Source organism: Silurus aristotelis (genome assembly GCF_946808225.1).
Source record: "Silurus aristotelis genome assembly, chromosome: 16".
NCBI classification, from domain to species: domain Eukaryota; kingdom Metazoa; phylum Chordata; class Actinopteri; order Siluriformes; family Siluridae; genus Silurus; species Silurus aristotelis.
In genome coordinates this window covers 18,598,750-18,617,832 of record NC_139589.1, presented here as the reverse complement: position 1 = coordinate 18,617,832, position 19,083 = coordinate 18,598,750, and the positions used below count along the sequence as shown (strand labels likewise).

Genomic DNA, 19,083 nt, shown 5'->3' with positions numbered 1-19,083 from the left:
CAATTGTATGTAACACACAATTGCACACAATAGGATGTATTCGGGTGCAATAGCATAAAATTTTCCTTTCTCTTGAAACAGGAGACCCAAACTTGATCCAGCTCCTTGATGCTATGGTTTACATGGGTTGAAGTGGAAGATCTTGCATGTTCTGACATAAAACTCTAACTGGGATGAACTAGAATGTTGACTGCAGGGCCTCCTGACCCTACATCAGTACCTCCTGACCCTACATCAGTACCTGAGTTTATGCACACCCTTGTGGCTGAAGCCCAAATCTCCACCAGCACACTCCAAAATCCAGTGGGACATCTTCCCAGAAAAATGTGGAGGTTTTTATGACAGTAATTGGAGAATAAATATTGACTGGGATACTCATAAATGCACATATAAATCTTATGGTCACAGGTGTCTACAAACATTTGTCCATACAGTTAGTTGTGGACGGAGAACCAGAAGTTAAATCTATCTGAAAACTAGATCTTACAAGCTCGTAATCAGGTTCAACTTAAAATCATTTCCACACTCATATGACCGGTGGACAAAACAATCTGGTCTATTGCACGCTAAAACACGAGCAGCTGAATCATCATGTTTAAAGTGTAGTTTCACATCCCTGCTAGGATTCGATTGTGTGCGTGCGTGTGTGTGTGCTTGTCCATTAGACTTCATACAAGCAGAAATCTAGAGCCATAAGGCATCATTCAGGGAACTGCTATTCCAAAACTGTGTGTGGGTGTAAGTTATACAAAATCCACCCCGGGGTGATATCACAGTTTAAAAGTCCTGAGGAAGTGTACTGTTGTGTCATGTTTGTCTGTGTTAGAGGTCGAGTAAGGATTTTGTAGCCGGAGGTGAAATCGACCATTGCTGCTCAGATTAAATGATGAGTCGCGCATTCCAACAATCGTGAACACGAACACATCCACCTGCTCCAGCATGCCTGACGGAGACGTTGTACGCTTGTGCTTCTGATGATGTTATGAGCGACTTTGCTCGACCCCCGCACCCCTTCCTGTTTGGCTTGCTTGTGGTTTTGCCATTAGGCCTCAGAGTTTGGAAAAGACGACAAAGATGATCTCCAGCGGATGTGCGTACATTAAACATTTTCACCATCACTATAATCGCCTAGTCTTTAAGGCCAATGCGTTATCACGATGGTGAGCGTGACAGTTTTTCCCTTCGTTTCGTAATAAACAAATACATCTGTGTGCTGTAGATCGTGTTACTATAGAAATTATACCAGTATTATTATTTTATATTGGAGGTGTAACGGTGCGTGTTCCGCACAGAACCGTTTCGGTACAGGGCGTTCGTTTAGGTGCACGTGTACCGAATGCAATACTTTTTTACCTGCGGAAAAACGTATTAAGTGGCGGACTGCAAGTTTGTTTAGTCTCTTTTTAATTTAATTTTATAAATTAAATTAATACTAGATTTAGTGCATTGTTACTGTAGCTACTCAATCCGTCATAGAAAAAAAAAACGACAAGCAATTTTATGCTTCGCATTTCTTCCCCTTAAACGTACCGAAATTGCACCGAAACGTGACTTAAAAACCGAGGTCCGTACTGAATAGTGAATTTCGTGTACCGTTATACCCCTAAAATAAATCATATGAATTATAGTCTGCAGAATTCAACAAAGCTCAGTATCCTAAAAATCCACTACGTTTTTAGTAACAAACTAACTTTTTTTTGGCTTGTTTGTTAGCCCAAATTGGACAGTCCACAGTTAAGGCACGAAAAGACACCACACCTATACTCCCCCCGAGAGTATCAACAACAGGAAGGTACATCCTGCCTAATTGTATTATTTTATTGTTCCTATCTGCAGCAAACGGTCTTGTCTTTTCCATATTTTCTCATCGAGGTTGTGCGTAGGCAAATGTTTAACCGAGAATTTGAATGTGTGAACAATCCATAGAAAGAAAAACAAATACAAACTATTTATTAGCTTTCTCTGTCTTTGAAAACATCATCAAGACTTCTCAATGACACTTCAGAGCTCGTTTTTTCCCCCCGGAAAGCACTTCCATCTGAACCGGTAGACAAAGTGTTTAACGTGATGCTCGGCATCCTGCAATTGTTTTGGGGGAAACTTCGCTCGGGATCCTACTGATATTATTGCACGATGTCGGTGTTTTATCACCATAACATCTTGATAGGGCTTCCTAAATACTTTCATCGTCGTAGAGCTTTTTTTTTATAACACGTCCATTACTCGACACGGCTGTAAAACTATTTCTCCTGTAATCCTCTTCAATGTAAACAAATGTCAGACTGAAATCTTGGACACCAAAACAAGACTGTCACCATGTTTGCAAAAAAACACAGCAGAAATGCATCTTGTCAAGAGAACGCCGTGTGCTTTAGTAAAACGTCCGTATGACCTCCGCTAAACTCTTTAGGTAACAAACTCTCTAGTGCACGTCAACCTCAAGTTTCACCATATTGTGGAAGCCCTGATGAGCTTTTCTGCTCACCACGTTTGTAACAAGTGGTCTTTTAAACTACAGCAGCCTCCCTGTTGGGTTGAACCCCTTTTTTTTTCGTTTTCACACCATTCCAAACTCTGGAGACCCTTTAGTATAAAAGATATTTGCACCATTGTGTGCACCAGGGTTGACTGGATAATTGCATACATAACATGCTGCTGGATGGATATTTGTTCTCAGGCAGTGTAACAGTTTTGACAACTGTATTCGCACCTTAAAAGACAAAAATGAGGGTTTTTGACTGAGAAAGGGGGACATGCGTTCCACACAACCTGAAATAAATGTTGCACATGTTAACGTTCCTCACGTTTTTTTTGTTTTTTTTTGCATTAAATGCTCGTAACGACCGCATCAACCATTAACTGTGCAAAGTCCAGCCCGGGCATCGCAGGCCCATGAACTCTGACGTGATCGTATTTCGAGTCACGCTGCTGTTACACAGTGTGAATGTTCATGAAAAATGCAGGGAGGCCACAGGAAAACGGTCCAATGAGTGACGTGATAGTGAGGACATGATAGCGTCAAACCGGTCGAGCACTAAAGTGTGCAGCTGCGGATTGGTAATTCGGTGAGCTGAATGAATGCATAGAGAAGTCCTTTAAGGGATGTTTTGTGTATAACTCTTACCAGAAAGAGCACATCATGGGTTGGCTATAAGTTCAACACTTTTTTCTCCACCCAGACTGGGAGGGATGGGGAAAGGTTTAAACAAAACTCCCTTCACACTTCTCCCACTAAAAGGCTCGATTTGATCAGGATCTAATTCAGGGTCGATCTCAAAATGGCTCCCGGTCAGAACCATTGCATAAACGCTATAATCTTACATCCTTCATGGTACAATTACGGCACAAATCAGTAATGGAGCCGGACAAAGGGTGCACTACTGGTTCAGAAGCCACTGTTACATACCCACAATTCAGTGTGTGGCTTCAGTAAGAAGTCAAATGCTTCATACGACATGTGCTTTGTGTAGGGTTTAGAAACCATTTCATCCCCCCTCATACCATAGTGTTTAGTAGATAAACCCCCAACAGCCTCATACAGGCCATAGAGAAGCACACTATCTAGTGGATTTGCATAACAGTAAACTGAATCCGAGATTTCTTCCTGCTGGACATAAAGCAAACTAAGAAGACAAAAAGCCACTATTTTACACCTTGTTGTGAGTAAAAACCTTTGAAATACTAAAATCTATAGAGGGTGAACAAGATCACTGATCTGGGGCTCAGTCCCAAACGCCTTCCCACAGGACATCCAGATGACTACAAAGACCACGACCGACCACACACACACACACACACACACACACCGCTTACAGTAAGTGGAGTAAACCGAATATCTGAATACGTTTTCATCATTTTATAAAACACTGCATAGAGAAATTGATTATATAATGATAATGATGATTATATATAACCTCATTCACCCACATGTTTAAGCAGCAGGTTAGAGGATTCGGCCGGCGGCTCTACTGATACTGTACCCAAACAACAAACACTCAAATAGTGTTTACAATAATATACCCGTAAACGATTATGGTCCTTTTGAATACTCACCGTTTTTGCTTCTGTGTTGTTTCTGTATTCGACACATTTCCCGCTGAGCCGCAGCGTGCAGAGCGGCGGCGGTTTACTCTGCGCCAGCAACACGAAAAAAAAATCCCGAGTGCTGTGGAACGCAGGCGAAGCCACGCCCAGGAAATTGCGTCATGAGAGGCGCTGGGGCAACGAAATGAAAAGCTAACGCAAAAAACCAAAACACAAAAAAAACTCCGCCGTGTTCCGCCTTATTTCATTACAAACATAATGCTATTTGCAAAACTAATAAACAAACGAATAAACAAATAAATATATAAATAATAATAGATTTGTTGAAGTTTCTCTTTGTTTTGAGGCATTTAAAAATTATTTTAGAATCCATCAAACATTATTAAAAAAAAAAAAAAAAAAAAGAATATATATATATATATATATATATATATATATATATATATATATATATATGTGTGTGTGTGTGTGTGTGTGTGTGTGTGTGTGTGTGTGTGTGTGTGTGTATATATATAAAACCAAGTCAACTCTTGGTGCTGGTCCCAAACCCGGATAAATGGGGAGGTTTGCATTAGTGCATCCTACATAAAACGTGCTAAATCAAACATGCTGATCATGAATCAGACTTTTATACCAGATCGGTCGAGGCCCGGGTTACCAACAAACGCTACAGGTATTGTTAGCCAACAGGGTACCGGTGCAAATTGGGCTACTGTTGGCTGAAGGAGGAGAAGGAGAGGAGGACGACGTCTACAGAGACAGCAGGGAAAGGAGAAGTGTAGAAGAGTGGAGGTTTAAATGTTAGTACTATGACCGGTAAAGGGAGAGAGTTAGCTGATATGACGGAGCAGAGAATATATGTTATATATATTATATTATATATATATATATATATATATTATATATATATTATAGGTGTATGTTGTGTGTTAAGGAGAACGTGTGGAAATTGAGTAAGGCCAATAGCATTGGAGGTGGGTTTAAACAGTTCTACAATGGTGTGGATGGAAAGAGAAATGGTTTAGGCGTAATCCTGAAGGAAGAGTACAGTAAGAGTGTAGTGGAGGTGAAGCGAATTTGTGATAGAGTGATGAACGTGAAGCTGGAGGTTGAACAGCCAAAAGTCAAGGAAAAGCATATGAGGCGCTGTATGAGAAGTTGGACACTAAGGAAGGTTGAGTGGGAAGACTGGTTCAAGGTGGATGTTGGACTGCATCAAGGATCGGATCTGAGCCCTTTCCTGTTTGCAGTGGTGATGGACAGGTTGACGGACAAGGTCAGACAGGAGTCTCCGTGGACTATGATGTTTGCAATGATATTATGATTTGTGGTGAGAGTAGGGAGCAGGTTGAGAAGAGCCTGGAGAAGTGGAGGTACGTGCTGGAGAGAATGGAAATAAAAGTCAGTAGGAGTAAGACAAAGTACATGTGTATGAATGACAGGGAGAGCAGTGGAGTGATGTGGTTGCAGGGAAGAGAGGTAAAAGAAGGGAAGGTGGAGGAGTTCAGGTACCTGGGGTCAACAGTGCAAAGTAATGGAGAGTGTGCTAGAGAAGTGAAGAAAAGAGTGCAGGCAGGGTGGAGTGGGTGGAGAAGAGTGATAGTAGGAGTGATTTGTGACAAAAGGGTATCTGCAAAAGTAAAATGAAAAGTTTATTGGACTGTGGTGAGACCTGCGATGTTGTATGGTTCAGAGACAGTGGTATCGAGTAAAAGACAGGAGGTGGAGCTGGAGGTAGCAGAGCTGAAGATGCTGAGATTTTCACTGGGAGTGACGACGATTGACATGATTAGAAATGAGTTTATTAGAGGGACAGTGCATGTAGGACGTTTTGGGGGAAAAGTTAGAGAGGCACAATTGAGATGGTTTAGACATGTTCAGAGGAGTGACATCTGGTATATCGGTAGGAAAATTCTGAGGATGGAGCCACCAGGAAGGAGGAGAAGAGGAAGGCCAAAGAGGAGGTTTATGGATATGGTGAGGGAAGACATGCAGGTAGTTGGTTTGGAAGAGGCAGAACTGGCACTTATTCACACTCATTGATGCACGTGAGGAGAGAAGGCCCGTGTGTTCTGATCCAACAGACGAGCTCCTGGAGTTTAAATAGCTGAAGAAGTTAATGATGTTTTTAGCTTTGTGTACTGTTATGTAGCTTTATGTTGTTTTATGTAGTACCAGGGTTCTGGAAATGTTGTCTCATTTCACTGTGTACTGTGTCAGCTGTATATGGTTGAAATGACAATAAAGACTTCTTGACTCTTGACTTGTCTAAAGTTATGCCTGGTTGGTTATGCTTTTCCAACTAAATACATAAATGTAGATACATTAAATTAGATGCGTTCCACCTCTATTAATCATATTTAATATTTCTCAGACGTCCTTTAATAAATGTAAATATTGAATGCCTTTTCTGTTATTGATTTGTTTTTTTTTATTTCTCTCTGTTAATCTATTGTTTTATTCTTTATTTAAAATTTAAAATTTAATTTATTTAAAATTATTCAATTTATGTTTTATTATATTGTATTGTAGTTTCGATGTGCCCTGATGTTTTACGGCTTCCATGTCAGTTTATTCTCGGAAATTACTCATTCTTGCCATTTTGTTGCTTCTCATATTTTGCATTCAATTATTAATAAAAAAAATAAAAAAAGAAAGATAAATTGACTCATGAAGCCTGAACACACATGCGTAGACTCAGGCGCATGCGCACGGGAGAACTGGAAAATCTCGCCCGTCATCGCGAGAGCACGCGAGAGGAAGTGGTCGGTCCATGTGAGAAAAACGTGCGATCTCGCGCTCAGGGTTTTTGCGAGAAAGTTGTGCTTCGAGTTGACGATTTTGGGTGTTTTGTCTTTTTCTTTGGTTCAGTGAAAATGGCGACATACCGGAAGAAAGTTGATAATCGGATTCGTGTACTGATCGAGAATGGAGTCACGCAGCGGCATCGTACAATGTTTGTGATAGTCGGAGATCACGGTAGGGATCAGGTTGTCATCTTGCACCACATGCTCTCCAAGGCCGCAGTGCGTGCACGACCCTCGGTCCTGTGGTGCTACAAGCACGAGCTTGGCTTCAGCAGTAACCGTAAGAAACGCATGCGACAGTTACAGAAGAAGATCAAAACCGGCACTTTGAACCTGAAACAAGATGATCCGTTTGAGCTTTTCGTCGCAGCTACCAGTATCCGCTATTGTTACTACAATGAAACGCACAAAATCCTGGGCAACACTTATGGCATGTGCGTTCTGCAAGATTTTGAGGCTTTAACTCCCAATTTACTGGCTAGAACCATTGAAACAGTAGAAGGTGGTGGGATTGTGGTCATTTTACTAAGGACCATGAAGTCCCTGAAGCAGCTGTACACGATGGCAATGGACGTCCATTCTCGATACAGGACAGAGGCCCATCAGGATGTTGTGGGACGATTCAACGAAAGGTTCATACTGTCTCTTTCCTCATGCAAGACCTGTATAGTAACCGACGATCAGCTCAACGTTCTCCCGGTCTCCAAACACAATGCAAACATCAAACCTGTGCCATCCAGAACGCAGGACGATGCGCCGCTGCCGCAGGAGCAGGAGCTGAAGGCTCTAAAAGAATCGATGCAAGACACGCAGTCAGTGGGGACTTTAGTAGAGTGCTGTAAAACAATGGATCAAGCCAAAGCTGTGTTGAAGTTCATTGAAGCGATTTCAGAAAAGACCCTGCGGAGCACTGTGGCGCTCACCGCCGCCAGAGGAAGAGGGAAGTCCGCGGCGCTTGGGTTGGCCATCGCCGGGGCCATTTCGTTCGGTTATTCCAACGTATTCGTTACGTCGCCCAGCCCGGACAATCTGCACACGTTGTTTGAGTTCATATTTAAAGGCTTGGATTTGCTTCACTACCAAGAACACATGGATTATGAAATCGTCCAGTCTTTGAACCCAGAGTTCAATAAAGCCGTTGTCCGAGTTAACATCTTCAAAGAGCATCGCCAGACAATTCAGTACATTCACCCTGGAGATGCTGTAAAGTTGGGTCAGGCGGAGTTGGTGGTGATTGATGAGGCTGCAGCTATTCCTTTGCCTCTAGTAAAAAACCTGCTCGGGCCTTATCTGGTGTTCATGGCTTCGACGATCAACGGGTATGAGGGCACAGGACGCTCTCTTTCGCTCAAACTCATTCAGCAGCTCCGCCAACAAAGCGCAGACAGCCAGCAGAGTCTCTCAGCTGAAAACAGAGCCACGAGCACGGCCAGACTCACTTCAGCACGCTCGCTCCATGAGGTTTCTCTCCAAGAGTCCATTCGATACGCTCAAGGCGATCCCGTCGAGAAATGGCTAAACGAACTCCTGTGTCTGGATTGCTTGAGTGTGCCACGCATCATTTTAGGATGTCCGTTACCGGAAACTTGCGATCTCTATTATGTGAACCGCGACACACTGTTCTGTTACCACAAAGCATCCGAAGCATTCCTGCAGCGTCTCATGGCTCTCTACGTAGCGTCTCACTATAAGAACTCCCCAAATGATCTTCAGCTGCTCTCCGATGCTCCAGCTCACCATCTCTTCTGCTTGCTGCCTCCTGTTCCACACACGCACAACTCTCTTCCCGAGGTTCTAGCAGTCGTGCAGGTGTGTTTGGAGGGGGAGATTTCCCAGCAATCAATCCTTAACAGCTTGTCCAGAGGGAAAAAGGCATCGGGAGACCTCATCCCTTGGACTGTGTCAGAGCAATTTCAAGATTCGAAGTTTGGAAGCCTCTCGGGGGCAAGAGTGGTGCGAATCGCCGTAAACCCTGACTACCAGGGGATGGGTTACGGGACACGTGCTCTGCAGCTCCTGCAGCGTTACTATCAGGGACAGTTCACCCAACTGGATGACAAGCAGCCAACTCCAGTTGCTTTCAACTCCGTCAGCAGCGAGGCCATGAGCCTCTTAGAGGAGGTTGTGTCTCCTCGAACGGATCTGCCACCCCTATTGTTGAAACTGAACGAGAGGCCTGCAGAAAGATTGGACTACTTGGGGGTCTCGTATGGCTTGACAACGCAGCTGCTGAAATTCTGGAAAAAGTCTGGATATGTTCCAGTTTATTTAAGACAAACGCAGAATGAGTTGACAGGGGAGCACTCTTGTGTGATGCTGAAAGAACTGAACACTGAGGATTCGGCAGAACCGAGTCAGTGGCTGCCGGCGTTCTGGAAGGATTTCCGACGGAGGTTCCTCTCTCTGCTCTCCTACCAGTTTAGCAGTTTTAGCCCGACGATAGCCTTAAACATACTGCAGAACAAGAATATCAAGGACGACAACCCAGCAACACTAACGGTTTCAGAATTAGCGGCCCATTTCACCCCGTACGACCTGTCTCGTTTGGAAATGTATTCCCGAAACATGGTTGACTACCACCTGATCATGGACATGGTGCCTGCCCTAGCAAGGATGTTCTTCCTCAAACAACTTGGAGATCTCTCGCTCTCTGTCGCCCAGTCCGCTCTGCTTTTGGGAATTGGATTACAGCACAAATCTGTAGAAACTTTAGAGAAAGAGATTAACTTACCCAGCTCGCAGCTCATGGGCCTGTTCAACCGTCTCATGCGTAAAGTAGTACAGCTGTTTAACACCATCCAGGAGAAGGCGATTGAGGCGGACATGGTTCCCGTCAAGGACATTAACATGGAACCGACCGCTCAGGCGCTGCACAAAGAGTTGGACGAGGCTGCCAGAGTTTTCGATCAGAAGCACAAGGAAGACATGATGAAGATCAAAGATATGGATCTTTCGCAGTACATGATTCGAGGCGATGATGAGGAATGGAACCAAGTGCTAAAGAAGGCTGGCAACACAGCGATAGTGAGCATCAAGAGCGATAAGAAGCACAAATTGGAAGAGGCAAACAAGAAAGAGGGGCTGGGAAAGAAGATGAAGAAAACTAACAAGAAAAAGGGGAAGATGTTAAAGAAATCATAATCATTATTGAAAAGTAATTGTTGAACTTTTTTATTATTTTTTTTTTATATATATTCTGTAGTACATTCTGTAGTAATTAAGTGCTATGTCCTTGTTTTGTAATCAAACGTTTTTTTTTTTATTTAAGAAAAGACAAAAATCTGCAATGTCACCAATATTAGCATAATAATGTCATATTATGCTAATATTTCTCCTGAAAATGATTGTCATAATATCCACCAAAGTGAGCAATGCCTTGTATACTTTTCAATTGCAAATACAATATTGTGAAAATTCCTGAGAAAAGTGTATAATTTATATAAAACAAAAGGGAGAACGAGTCAACAAGTTCAGTGTTTTGTAGTGAGAGTGTAATTAGATATTGACTAATGTTCATTTTATAATGTAACTTCAGGACATTTATTTTGTCTGTTTTTATACTTCTGATCTTTGAAAATATTTCGTGCAATTTTATAATGAAAGGCGTAATAAAAGTACTGTTTCGGATCGGTGTAATTTGCTTTCAGATGTCAACGGTGCTGGATTCTGAGGTAGATAAGTTTATATTGTGTTAAAGATTTTGACGGTCGGAAGATTTCATATGGATCAGCAATTGTGAGGTACGAAAGGTACAAGTTTTCTAATTTCATTAATCATGTAATGAAGGTTATTTTAAATGTTTTTATAGATAGGAAAAAGCACAGTTCATATCTTTCCCAGATATAATAATAGTGTATGTGTAACACTAAAATAAACTAAAAAAATATAGAAATAAAATTATATGAAATTGCAGCAATTTATACAAATTAAATAATACTGTATACTACATAGTATTTAGTATATCTTCCATCATTCAGGTCCAGTCCTAGTCGAGTAATTATGATGTCATCATTCTGGGGTTTGCACTTCCGCCTATGGACGCATTCACAACTAAAAACCGTACGATAAAAACAAAACAAAAATAAATAAAACGTGTATAAAATAATGTAGGGATCTTAATGTGATTTAAAACGGCATTCAGGGTTCGAACGTTTCTTTATTTTAGAGGTCATTTGAGGTGAACCTGAGTCAGCTGACCGAGCGTTACACTTACGTCATTAATGTGCGACAACTACTACCTACTTAGCTGTATACCTTTTAACACGGTTAACGGGTTGATTTTCAAACTGCGTTTTATTTTATTTTCAAAATACAAACAGATTTGGAATAATTTGACATGTCTTTAGCGACGCGTTGTCGTTTTTGTTTGGGATTGTTTCGGTCGAAAGTGAACACACGTGTCTCGTCTGGAGGTTTACACTTAAATACACGTGTGTTTGGAGGAAAATGGACAGTCCCTCCAGTCATACAAAATCAGTTAAATTCAGACAGTGTGGGCTTTCGGCGGACATTTCACACTTCTGCAGCGGCATGGAGCGATGAGGTTGGCAATATCCAGTCAAAGAATTATCATTTGGTGTACACCTGTAAGGTGAGAATTTATATTATTATTATTATTATTATTATTATTATTGTTGCAATGGAAACCCTACTGATGCCTGTAAAACACCGATCACTAATATGTGTGTAACTGTTTAGCAGAAAGTCAACCCTCACCCACATGATTTAATTAAACTAATTGTTTTAATATCTATGCTGCATGGTGTTCATTAGGTTATTCTTAAATTTTCCTTTTTCCAGTCAGAAGGTAGGGGATGTGTTGCGTGCCGATGCCACTAGGGGGCATTTCAAGTTCAGTTGCTGTAAAGATTAACAGTGGCAAGCATTTCGACAATCTTCAATCAAAACAGCTTGTTTTGTGTCTCATCATTTTTCTGGTATCACAACATAGTGTTGAAGTAGTGAAATCTAGAAAAGCTGACAGAATAAAAGACTAAAGTGCCGCTGCATCACAGTTATACATTTAGATTATTGCCATTATTTAGAGCAACTTAGATTAATCAATAAATGTATTCTGATTCATTAGGATACAGTCTAAGTATACCACCGGTTTAAAATCTTGGTTGAGATTATAGTTTGAAAATTAAGTATTTTTTTTATTGTAGAAGTGGTCATTTATGTTCTGTGGAAGGAGGTAGGTCTTTAGACGTTGATTGACATTGTTCTGATATCAAGTGAAAAATCCATTCCACTACCTAGGTGATGAAACAGAGATCGGTCTTAAAGCATGTCTTGATTTTACCCTGGGAGGTGGTGGTACCAATCGGGCATTTGTAGAGGATAGAAGAGAGTGTGCTGAAGTGCAGGGTGAGACATGGCAAAGGGGTGATGTAGGAGAATTTAGGAAGGGTGAAATGCATTCTGGATCAGTTGCAGTGGTCGAATGACCCTCAGAGACAAACCTTTTAGGTAGTGATGAAGCAAGGAGTGAATTGGACTTGTGCCTTGTGGGTAAAATTAGGAAGCTGCTAGGTAAAATAAAAATAGACATTATTATGTTAAATATATATATATTAGTTTTTCATGGTGGATTTTTCCTTTAACAAGTAAAAAAGTGGTAGAAATGTTCAAAGTATTGTGTATATTATCATCACTTCATGTTTTACCATATTTTATTTGTATGCATATTTATTTACTAAACAAAGCCACATAAAACGTCTACTTCGATTTAACTCGCTTTATTGTTCCTCCATTTCCTCCATTTCCTGTTCTCCTGAGTAAATTGGAGATCAGTCCTCACATGTAAAATACAATGTTCCCTGGTTGTAGGTCTGTTCCACACGTTCAATGAAAAAGATCTCCAAGATGGCGTATCACAACGGCGTGGTTATAGTAACCTGTCCAGGCTGCCAGAACCACCACATCATCGCCGATAACCTCGGATGGTTTTCTGATCTGGAAGGAAAAAGGTGCGTGTCTGACAGAGCGGGATTTCTCTTATCCGTTGAGAAATTATAGATGTCTTATTCGAGCATCACTATTAAATCACCATCTCACGTTTATTTTTTTTAATCTGACTTTTGCCGCTTGAAAATTCAGTTTTTGTTTTCTAATGTGTCTTTGAGAGGAAATGCTCACAGGAAGTGGTCATGGATTCTTCTTTGGTGTGATTAAAGATAGTCATAACTGCTTCCTTCCTGTTCAAATGTCACTTGTAGTAAAATGCGCATGGTAACCTGACAAGCAGAAGGAGTATTTTGTTAAAGTCTTTTAATTGAGTAAAAAAAGCTCCCAGGAGTGTTTGTACTACATTTAAAAAGCTCCAGTACACTCTGTGACCATGAATATTGAGAAATCTTTGCTTTTGTTAATTACTATACTTGCGATGCCTCTATGCACTTGAGGTTTACACACACAATGTCTTCTGACTTTGTGATCATTAATATCAGCAAAAAATATGTAGTTGTAAATATTAACAGTATTGCACAAAAGCAGAAACGGATGCAAGTGCTGGGTTAAGAAAATTGTATGGAATAAAGGCAGGAAAGCATAGAAATGTAAAACAAGGCTATGGTGGGTAATCAGCAAGATCGAGAAACTTGATCAGGAACCATAAAACATAGAACGTAAATGGTTCAGCAATCACAGCAAACTGAACATTTACATTTATGGGACTTGCATCAGAGCAGGTGAGAGTTAAAGCCTTGCTCAAGGGCCCAACAGTGGTAGCATGGTGGCGCTGAGATCGGAACTCGTGACCTTCCGATCCAGAGTCCAACGCCGTAAACATCGAGCTACCACCTCCTGAGCGAGTTCGTTTTCAACCAAAAGCGTTCTTCAAGATGGTATCAATAAAGTTTCGAGACTAACGGTGTTAACTGGCGCTGTTGTGACCACGCGCTTTACAACATCAGCAATTTCATCATGGACGTTAGAACAAAGGGAAAACGTGAAGTTCTGTGGGAAACCGGACGAATCTGCAACGACACTTCGAAAAGAAGACTTCCAGAACACATTCCAGAAGTGGCAGGAACTCCATGAGCACTGTAATGCAGAGCAAGGGGACTCTTTTTGTAGGTTATAGTGTGTAAATGATAGATAAATAACGCACAAAACTTGAAAATATACAGATATTAATCAAACACAGAAATAGTGAACAGCTGGGAATGAGAAACATACATAAAACACGGAACGGCTACATAAAACACAGAAGCAAGAAAGTGTTTGGAGGTGCGGGTGGGCATTCGCTTCACGCTCCTGCGAACGAAGCAAAGGGGGAAAATCTCTTATACGCACCATATTATTGGTTTCTACCTTGTTTGCCACAATAGTGTGTACAGTACAGCTTTTGATGTCGCCTGCAAATGTCAGAAGTAAGCAATACATACTCTTTAATTAGAAATAAATGATGAGGTTAAGAAAGTTTATATTTAGTAAATTACCGTATTTTCCAGACTATTATCCGCTACTTTTTTACCCCACGCTTTAAACCCTGCGGCTTAAACAACGAAGCAGCTTATTTATGGATTTCTCCTGCGTTTTTCCCGGTTTCACAAGCTTCAAGACAAAACACTGAGCCCCATAACATTAGACCAATGAAATTGCCGAACGGGTTCAGGTGAACCAATGAAACTCTTTATATTAAATCAGATGCGCTCCCACTGAATCGGGCCGCACCACATCATAAATATGGATGATGTTCCTCTGACGTTTGACCTGCCGCTCACTCGGACTGTCTACAGGAAATGCGAATCATTCATCACGCTGAAAACAACCGGGCATTTAAACACGCACTTCACCTGTGTTCTGAGCTGCACGGCATCGGGAGAAAAGATTTTTAAACGCACGACGATGCCAAAAGATAAACTCTCGAGAGAAATTGTTGTGAAAGGAAGGAGGAAGACAGTGAACAATGACTTTCTTGGTAGGCTACTGTTTAGATACAAGCTGTGTAACAGACACTGTCTTTCGTTAAAGCCTGTGTAAAGTTCATTAGTTTCAGTGTAGACACCTATAGACAGGTGCAGCTTATTTATGTTCAAAATAAAAATCTTTGTCAAATTCAGCGGGTGCGGCTTATATTTGGGTGCGCTTAATAGTCCGGAAATTACGGTAGTATATTTTTCTTTGAATAAATTCTGATATATACTGTGTATGTGTGTGTATATATATGTATATATATGTGTATATATATATATATATATATGTATATATAATTTTTTTTAATTATTATTATTATTTTTTTTTAACAGTTCTGTGTTTTTGCCCGATCTTTACTTGTAGAAACATTGAGGAGATTCTTGCAGCCAAAGGGGAGACTGTGAAGCGAATCGCAGATGACGCTGCCATAGAGATTATCGTCGAGGAGACAATTAAAGAAGCGATGCAGAGGAGTGAAGACGAGGAGAATGCTCCCGTAAAAAACTCTGAAAATTCATGACACTTTTGGCAATTCGATGCTGCAGTAATGGTCGTTTCTCATTGGGCAGTGGGGTACAGTGTCGGTCAATCAGCTGTTTCAAATTGAAGCTCTTATTTGCGGCGGGGGGGGGATTGTTTCGCAGACATTCCACAATGTTAAAGTATGTGGTGTCGTCCATTAAGATAAAGTTTTTGTATTGAAAACTGTTCTTGTATAAGAGCAATAAAAAATCTTTTTCATGTTATTGAAAAATACATAGTTCCATAGAGAGGAACAAGTGCTGCATCTAACATGTTGACTTTTTTGCTACATCAGCATGTTGTTTCGCTTCTTATTCTTTCCATATAAAAGTTTTAGTCGCCTAGAGAATTACATAGAGTGCAAATCATATTATCTTACCCCCATCCAATATTCACTGTAATGCACTGCTACTGTGTGGAAAAACAACACAATTTCTGTCTGATGACTGATTTGTTTCCAAAAAGTTCCTATAGTAAAACCTGAAAACTTTACAGTTCACTCTTGAATGTTCGATATATTTTTCTGTCATTAGTCATGTGACAGTTGATTTATAAGCTTATTTGAAGTATTACTGATTATTTCTGTCAGCATTTCATCTGCATGCTGTATACACTATATTGAGTAAAGTATTGGGTCACCTGGACATAAGTACAGTATGTGATTTTTGAGCATTGCATTCCACATTTAGTCCAAATTTGCTCTTATTATTCCCTCCACTCTTCTGAGAAGATGTTACACTACATTTTTGGAGTGTGCTTATGGATATTTGTGTTTATCAGCCACATGGGTATTACGAAAGGCAGGTACTGATGTAGGTGAGGAGACCTGGGGTGCAGTCAGCATTCACATTCATCCCAAAGGTGTTTAGTAGGGAGGAGATCAGAGCTCTATAGCAGGCCACTCAAGATCTTCCTCTCCAAAACATGTAGACCAGATCTTCTAGGAGCTCACTTTGTGCACAGGTGCATTGCCATGCTTGAACAGGTTTGGGTTTCCGAATTCAAGTGAATGCAAAATTGTATTATAGCGCATTTAAAGATGTCATAAAATTGAGTGCTTCCAGCTTTGTGGTAACAGTTTGGAGAAGAACCAAATATAGCAGGAAAGGTCAGGTGACACAATACTTTTGGCAATATAGTATATAAGTGTATATAGTAGGGCTGTCAATCGATTAAAATATTTATTTGCGATTACGGTAATCGCACATTTCTGTGTGTTCTAAATGTTTCTTAATTTTATATTTTTTAAGTTTTTAAAACTAATGAACATGGGCATGGACAAATGGATGCTTTATGCAAATGTATGTTTAATAGTGAAGTCATACTCATACAGAGAGCATGAAGACAAAATATTCTTGTTAATGTTTAAAAGTAATTATAGTCATCAGGACACCAAACTTTTGCTATGTCTCCACACAAACGGTTTTAATTGCCGGATGTGTGCATCATGGCAGATTTTGGTACTTAATCTGAGACAAAACAAATGTTCAGATATTTAAATTTAAAATATTATTCGGTTAAATTTGTTTTGGGGTTTTTTATATCTGAGGAAATAAAGGCATTGTAAAAATAATGTGTGTTTTGTCGAAGGTTTTCATTTCGCTTCTATATTTATTTGTGTATTTGTAATAAAAATGGTCAAACAGAAATGCACTCTGCATTAATCGCACATGAATAAAAATTAGTGCCATTAAAAGGAATTTATGTTAGTGTTTTATACAAACACACACACACACACAGCACTTCACTTTTCCACATTTAATGTCACAGCCTTATTCCGAAATCGATTTAATTCATTATTTTCCTCAATATTCTACAAACTTCTTCTATCGGCTTCTCCCATTAGGGGTCGCCACAGTGGATTATCGGTCTCCATACGCCCCTGTCCTCTACATCTGCCTCTTTTAACCCAACTCCCTGCATGTCTTCCCTCACCACATTCATACACACAGCCTTTGCTCAACATTTTGTTAAAGCACCTTTGGCACCAATTACAGCCTCAAGTCTTTTTGAGTATGATGCTACAAGCTTGTAGGTCAATGGGTGCAGTGTGGTCAAGATACAGTGTGATCAGTGTAGAGTGTGATTAGGATACAGTGTGATCAGGGTGAAGTGTGATTAGGATGCAGTGTGATCAGTGTATAGTGTGATAATCAGGGTGAAGTGTGATCAGTGTATAGTGTGATGATCAGGGTGAAGTGTGATTAGGATGCAGTGTGATCAGTGTATAGTGTGATGATCAGGGTGCAGTGTGATCAGTGTATAGTGTGATCAGGGTGCAGTGTGATCAGTGTATAGTGTGATCAGGGTGCAGTGTGATCAGTGTATAGTGTGATCAGGGTGCAGTGTGATCAGTGTATAGTGTGATCAGGGTGCAGTGTATAGTGTGATTAGGGTGCAGTGTGATCAGTATATAGTGTGATCAGGGTGCAGTGTGATCAGTATATAGTGTGATTAGGGTGCAGTGTAATCAGTATATAGAGTGATCAGGGTGCAGTGTGATCAGTATATAGTGTGATCAGGGTACAGTGTGATCAGTATATAGTGTGATCAGGGTGCAGTGTGATCAGTGTATAGTGTGATGAACAGGGTGCAGTGTGATCAGTATATAGTGTGATCAGGGTGCAGTGTGATCAGTGTATAGTGTGATCAGTGTATAGTGTGATCAGGGTGCAGTGTGATCAGTATATAGTGTGATCAGGGTGCAGTGTGATGAGTATATAGTGTGATCAGGGTGCAGTGTGATCAGTATATAGAGTGATCAGGGTGCAGTGTGATCAGTATATAGTGTGATCAGGGTGCAGTGTGATCAGTATATAGAGTGATCAGGGTGCAGTGTGATCAGTATATAGAGTGATCAGGGTGCAGTGTGATCAGTGTATAGTGTGATCAGGGTGCAGTGTGGTCAGTATATAGTGTGATCAGGGTGCAGTGTGATCAGTATATAGTGTGGTCAGTATATAGAGTGATCAGGGTGCAGTGTGATCAGTATATAGTGTGGTCAGTATATAGAGTGATCAGGGTGCAGTGTGATCAGTATATAGTGTGGTCAGTATATAGAGTGATCAGGGTGCAGTGTGATCAGTATATAGTGTGGTCAGTATATAGAGTGAGCAGGGTGCTGTGTGATCAGTATATAGTGTGGTCAGTATATAGTGTGATCAGGGTGCAGTGTGATCAGTATATAGTGTGGTCAGTATATAGTGTGATCAGGGTGCAGGGTGATCAGTATATAGTGTGGTCAGTATATAGTGTGATCAGGGTGCAGTGTGATCAGTATATAGTGTGGTCAGTATATAGAGTGATCAGGGTGCAGTGTGATCAGTATATAGTGTGGTCAGTATATAGAGTGATCAGGGTGCAGTGTGATCAGTATATAGTGTGGTCAGTATATAGAGTGATCAGGGTGCAGTGTGATCAGTATATAGTGTGGTCAGTATATAGAGTGATCAGGGTGCAGTGTGATCAGTATATAGTGTGGTCAGTATATAGAGTGATCAGGGTGCAGTGTGATCAGTATATAGCGTGGTCAGTATATAGAGTGATCAGGGTGCAGTGTGATCAGTATATAGTGTGGTCAGTATATAGAGTGATCAGGGTGCAGTGTGATCAGTATATAGTGTGGTCAGTATATAGTGTGATCAGTATATAGTGTGGTCAGTATATAGTGTGATCAGGGTGCAGTGTGATCAGTATATAGTGTGGTCAGTATATAGAGTGATCAGGGTGCAGGGTGATCAGTATATAGTGTGATCAGTATATAGTGTGATCAGGGTGCAGTGTGATCAGT

At 40.7% G+C, this 19,083-nt stretch overlaps 3 protein-coding genes and 1 long non-coding RNA gene across 4 annotated transcripts in view; 3 read left to right on the top strand and 1 right to left on the bottom strand.

Annotated features, from left to right (window-relative positions):
* lrrc8aa (leucine rich repeat containing 8 VRAC subunit Aa) overlaps window positions 1-4,217 on the bottom strand; it is a 36,702-nt gene extending 32,485 nt beyond the window's left edge. The window contains exon 1 of the mRNA XM_083564062.1: window positions 4,054-4,217. The gene's annotated coding sequence lies outside the window, so the exon portion shown is untranslated. The remainder of the gene's footprint in view (window positions 1-4,053) is intronic.
* The window catches only part of LOC310738812, a 69,672-nt gene that overhangs the window by 37,278 nt on the left and 13,311 nt on the right, over window positions 1-19,083 (top strand). The window lies entirely within an intron of this gene.
* nat10 (N-acetyltransferase 10) lies at window positions 6,755-10,478 on the top strand. The gene has a single exon (XM_083563980.1). The coding sequence runs from the start codon at window positions 6,921-6,923 to the stop codon at window positions 9,990-9,992; it is 3,072 nt and encodes a 1,023-aa protein (XP_083420106.1). The 5' UTR covers window positions 6,755-6,920; the 3' UTR covers window positions 9,993-10,478.
* dnlz (DNL-type zinc finger) lies at window positions 11,040-16,990 on the top strand. Its single transcript, XM_083564220.1, has 3 exons — window positions 11,040-11,442; window positions 12,681-12,820; window positions 15,135-16,990. The coding sequence occupies exons 1-3, from the start codon at window positions 11,188-11,190 to the stop codon at window positions 15,289-15,291; spliced, it is 552 nt and encodes a 183-aa protein (XP_083420346.1). The 5' UTR covers window positions 11,040-11,187; the 3' UTR covers window positions 15,292-16,990.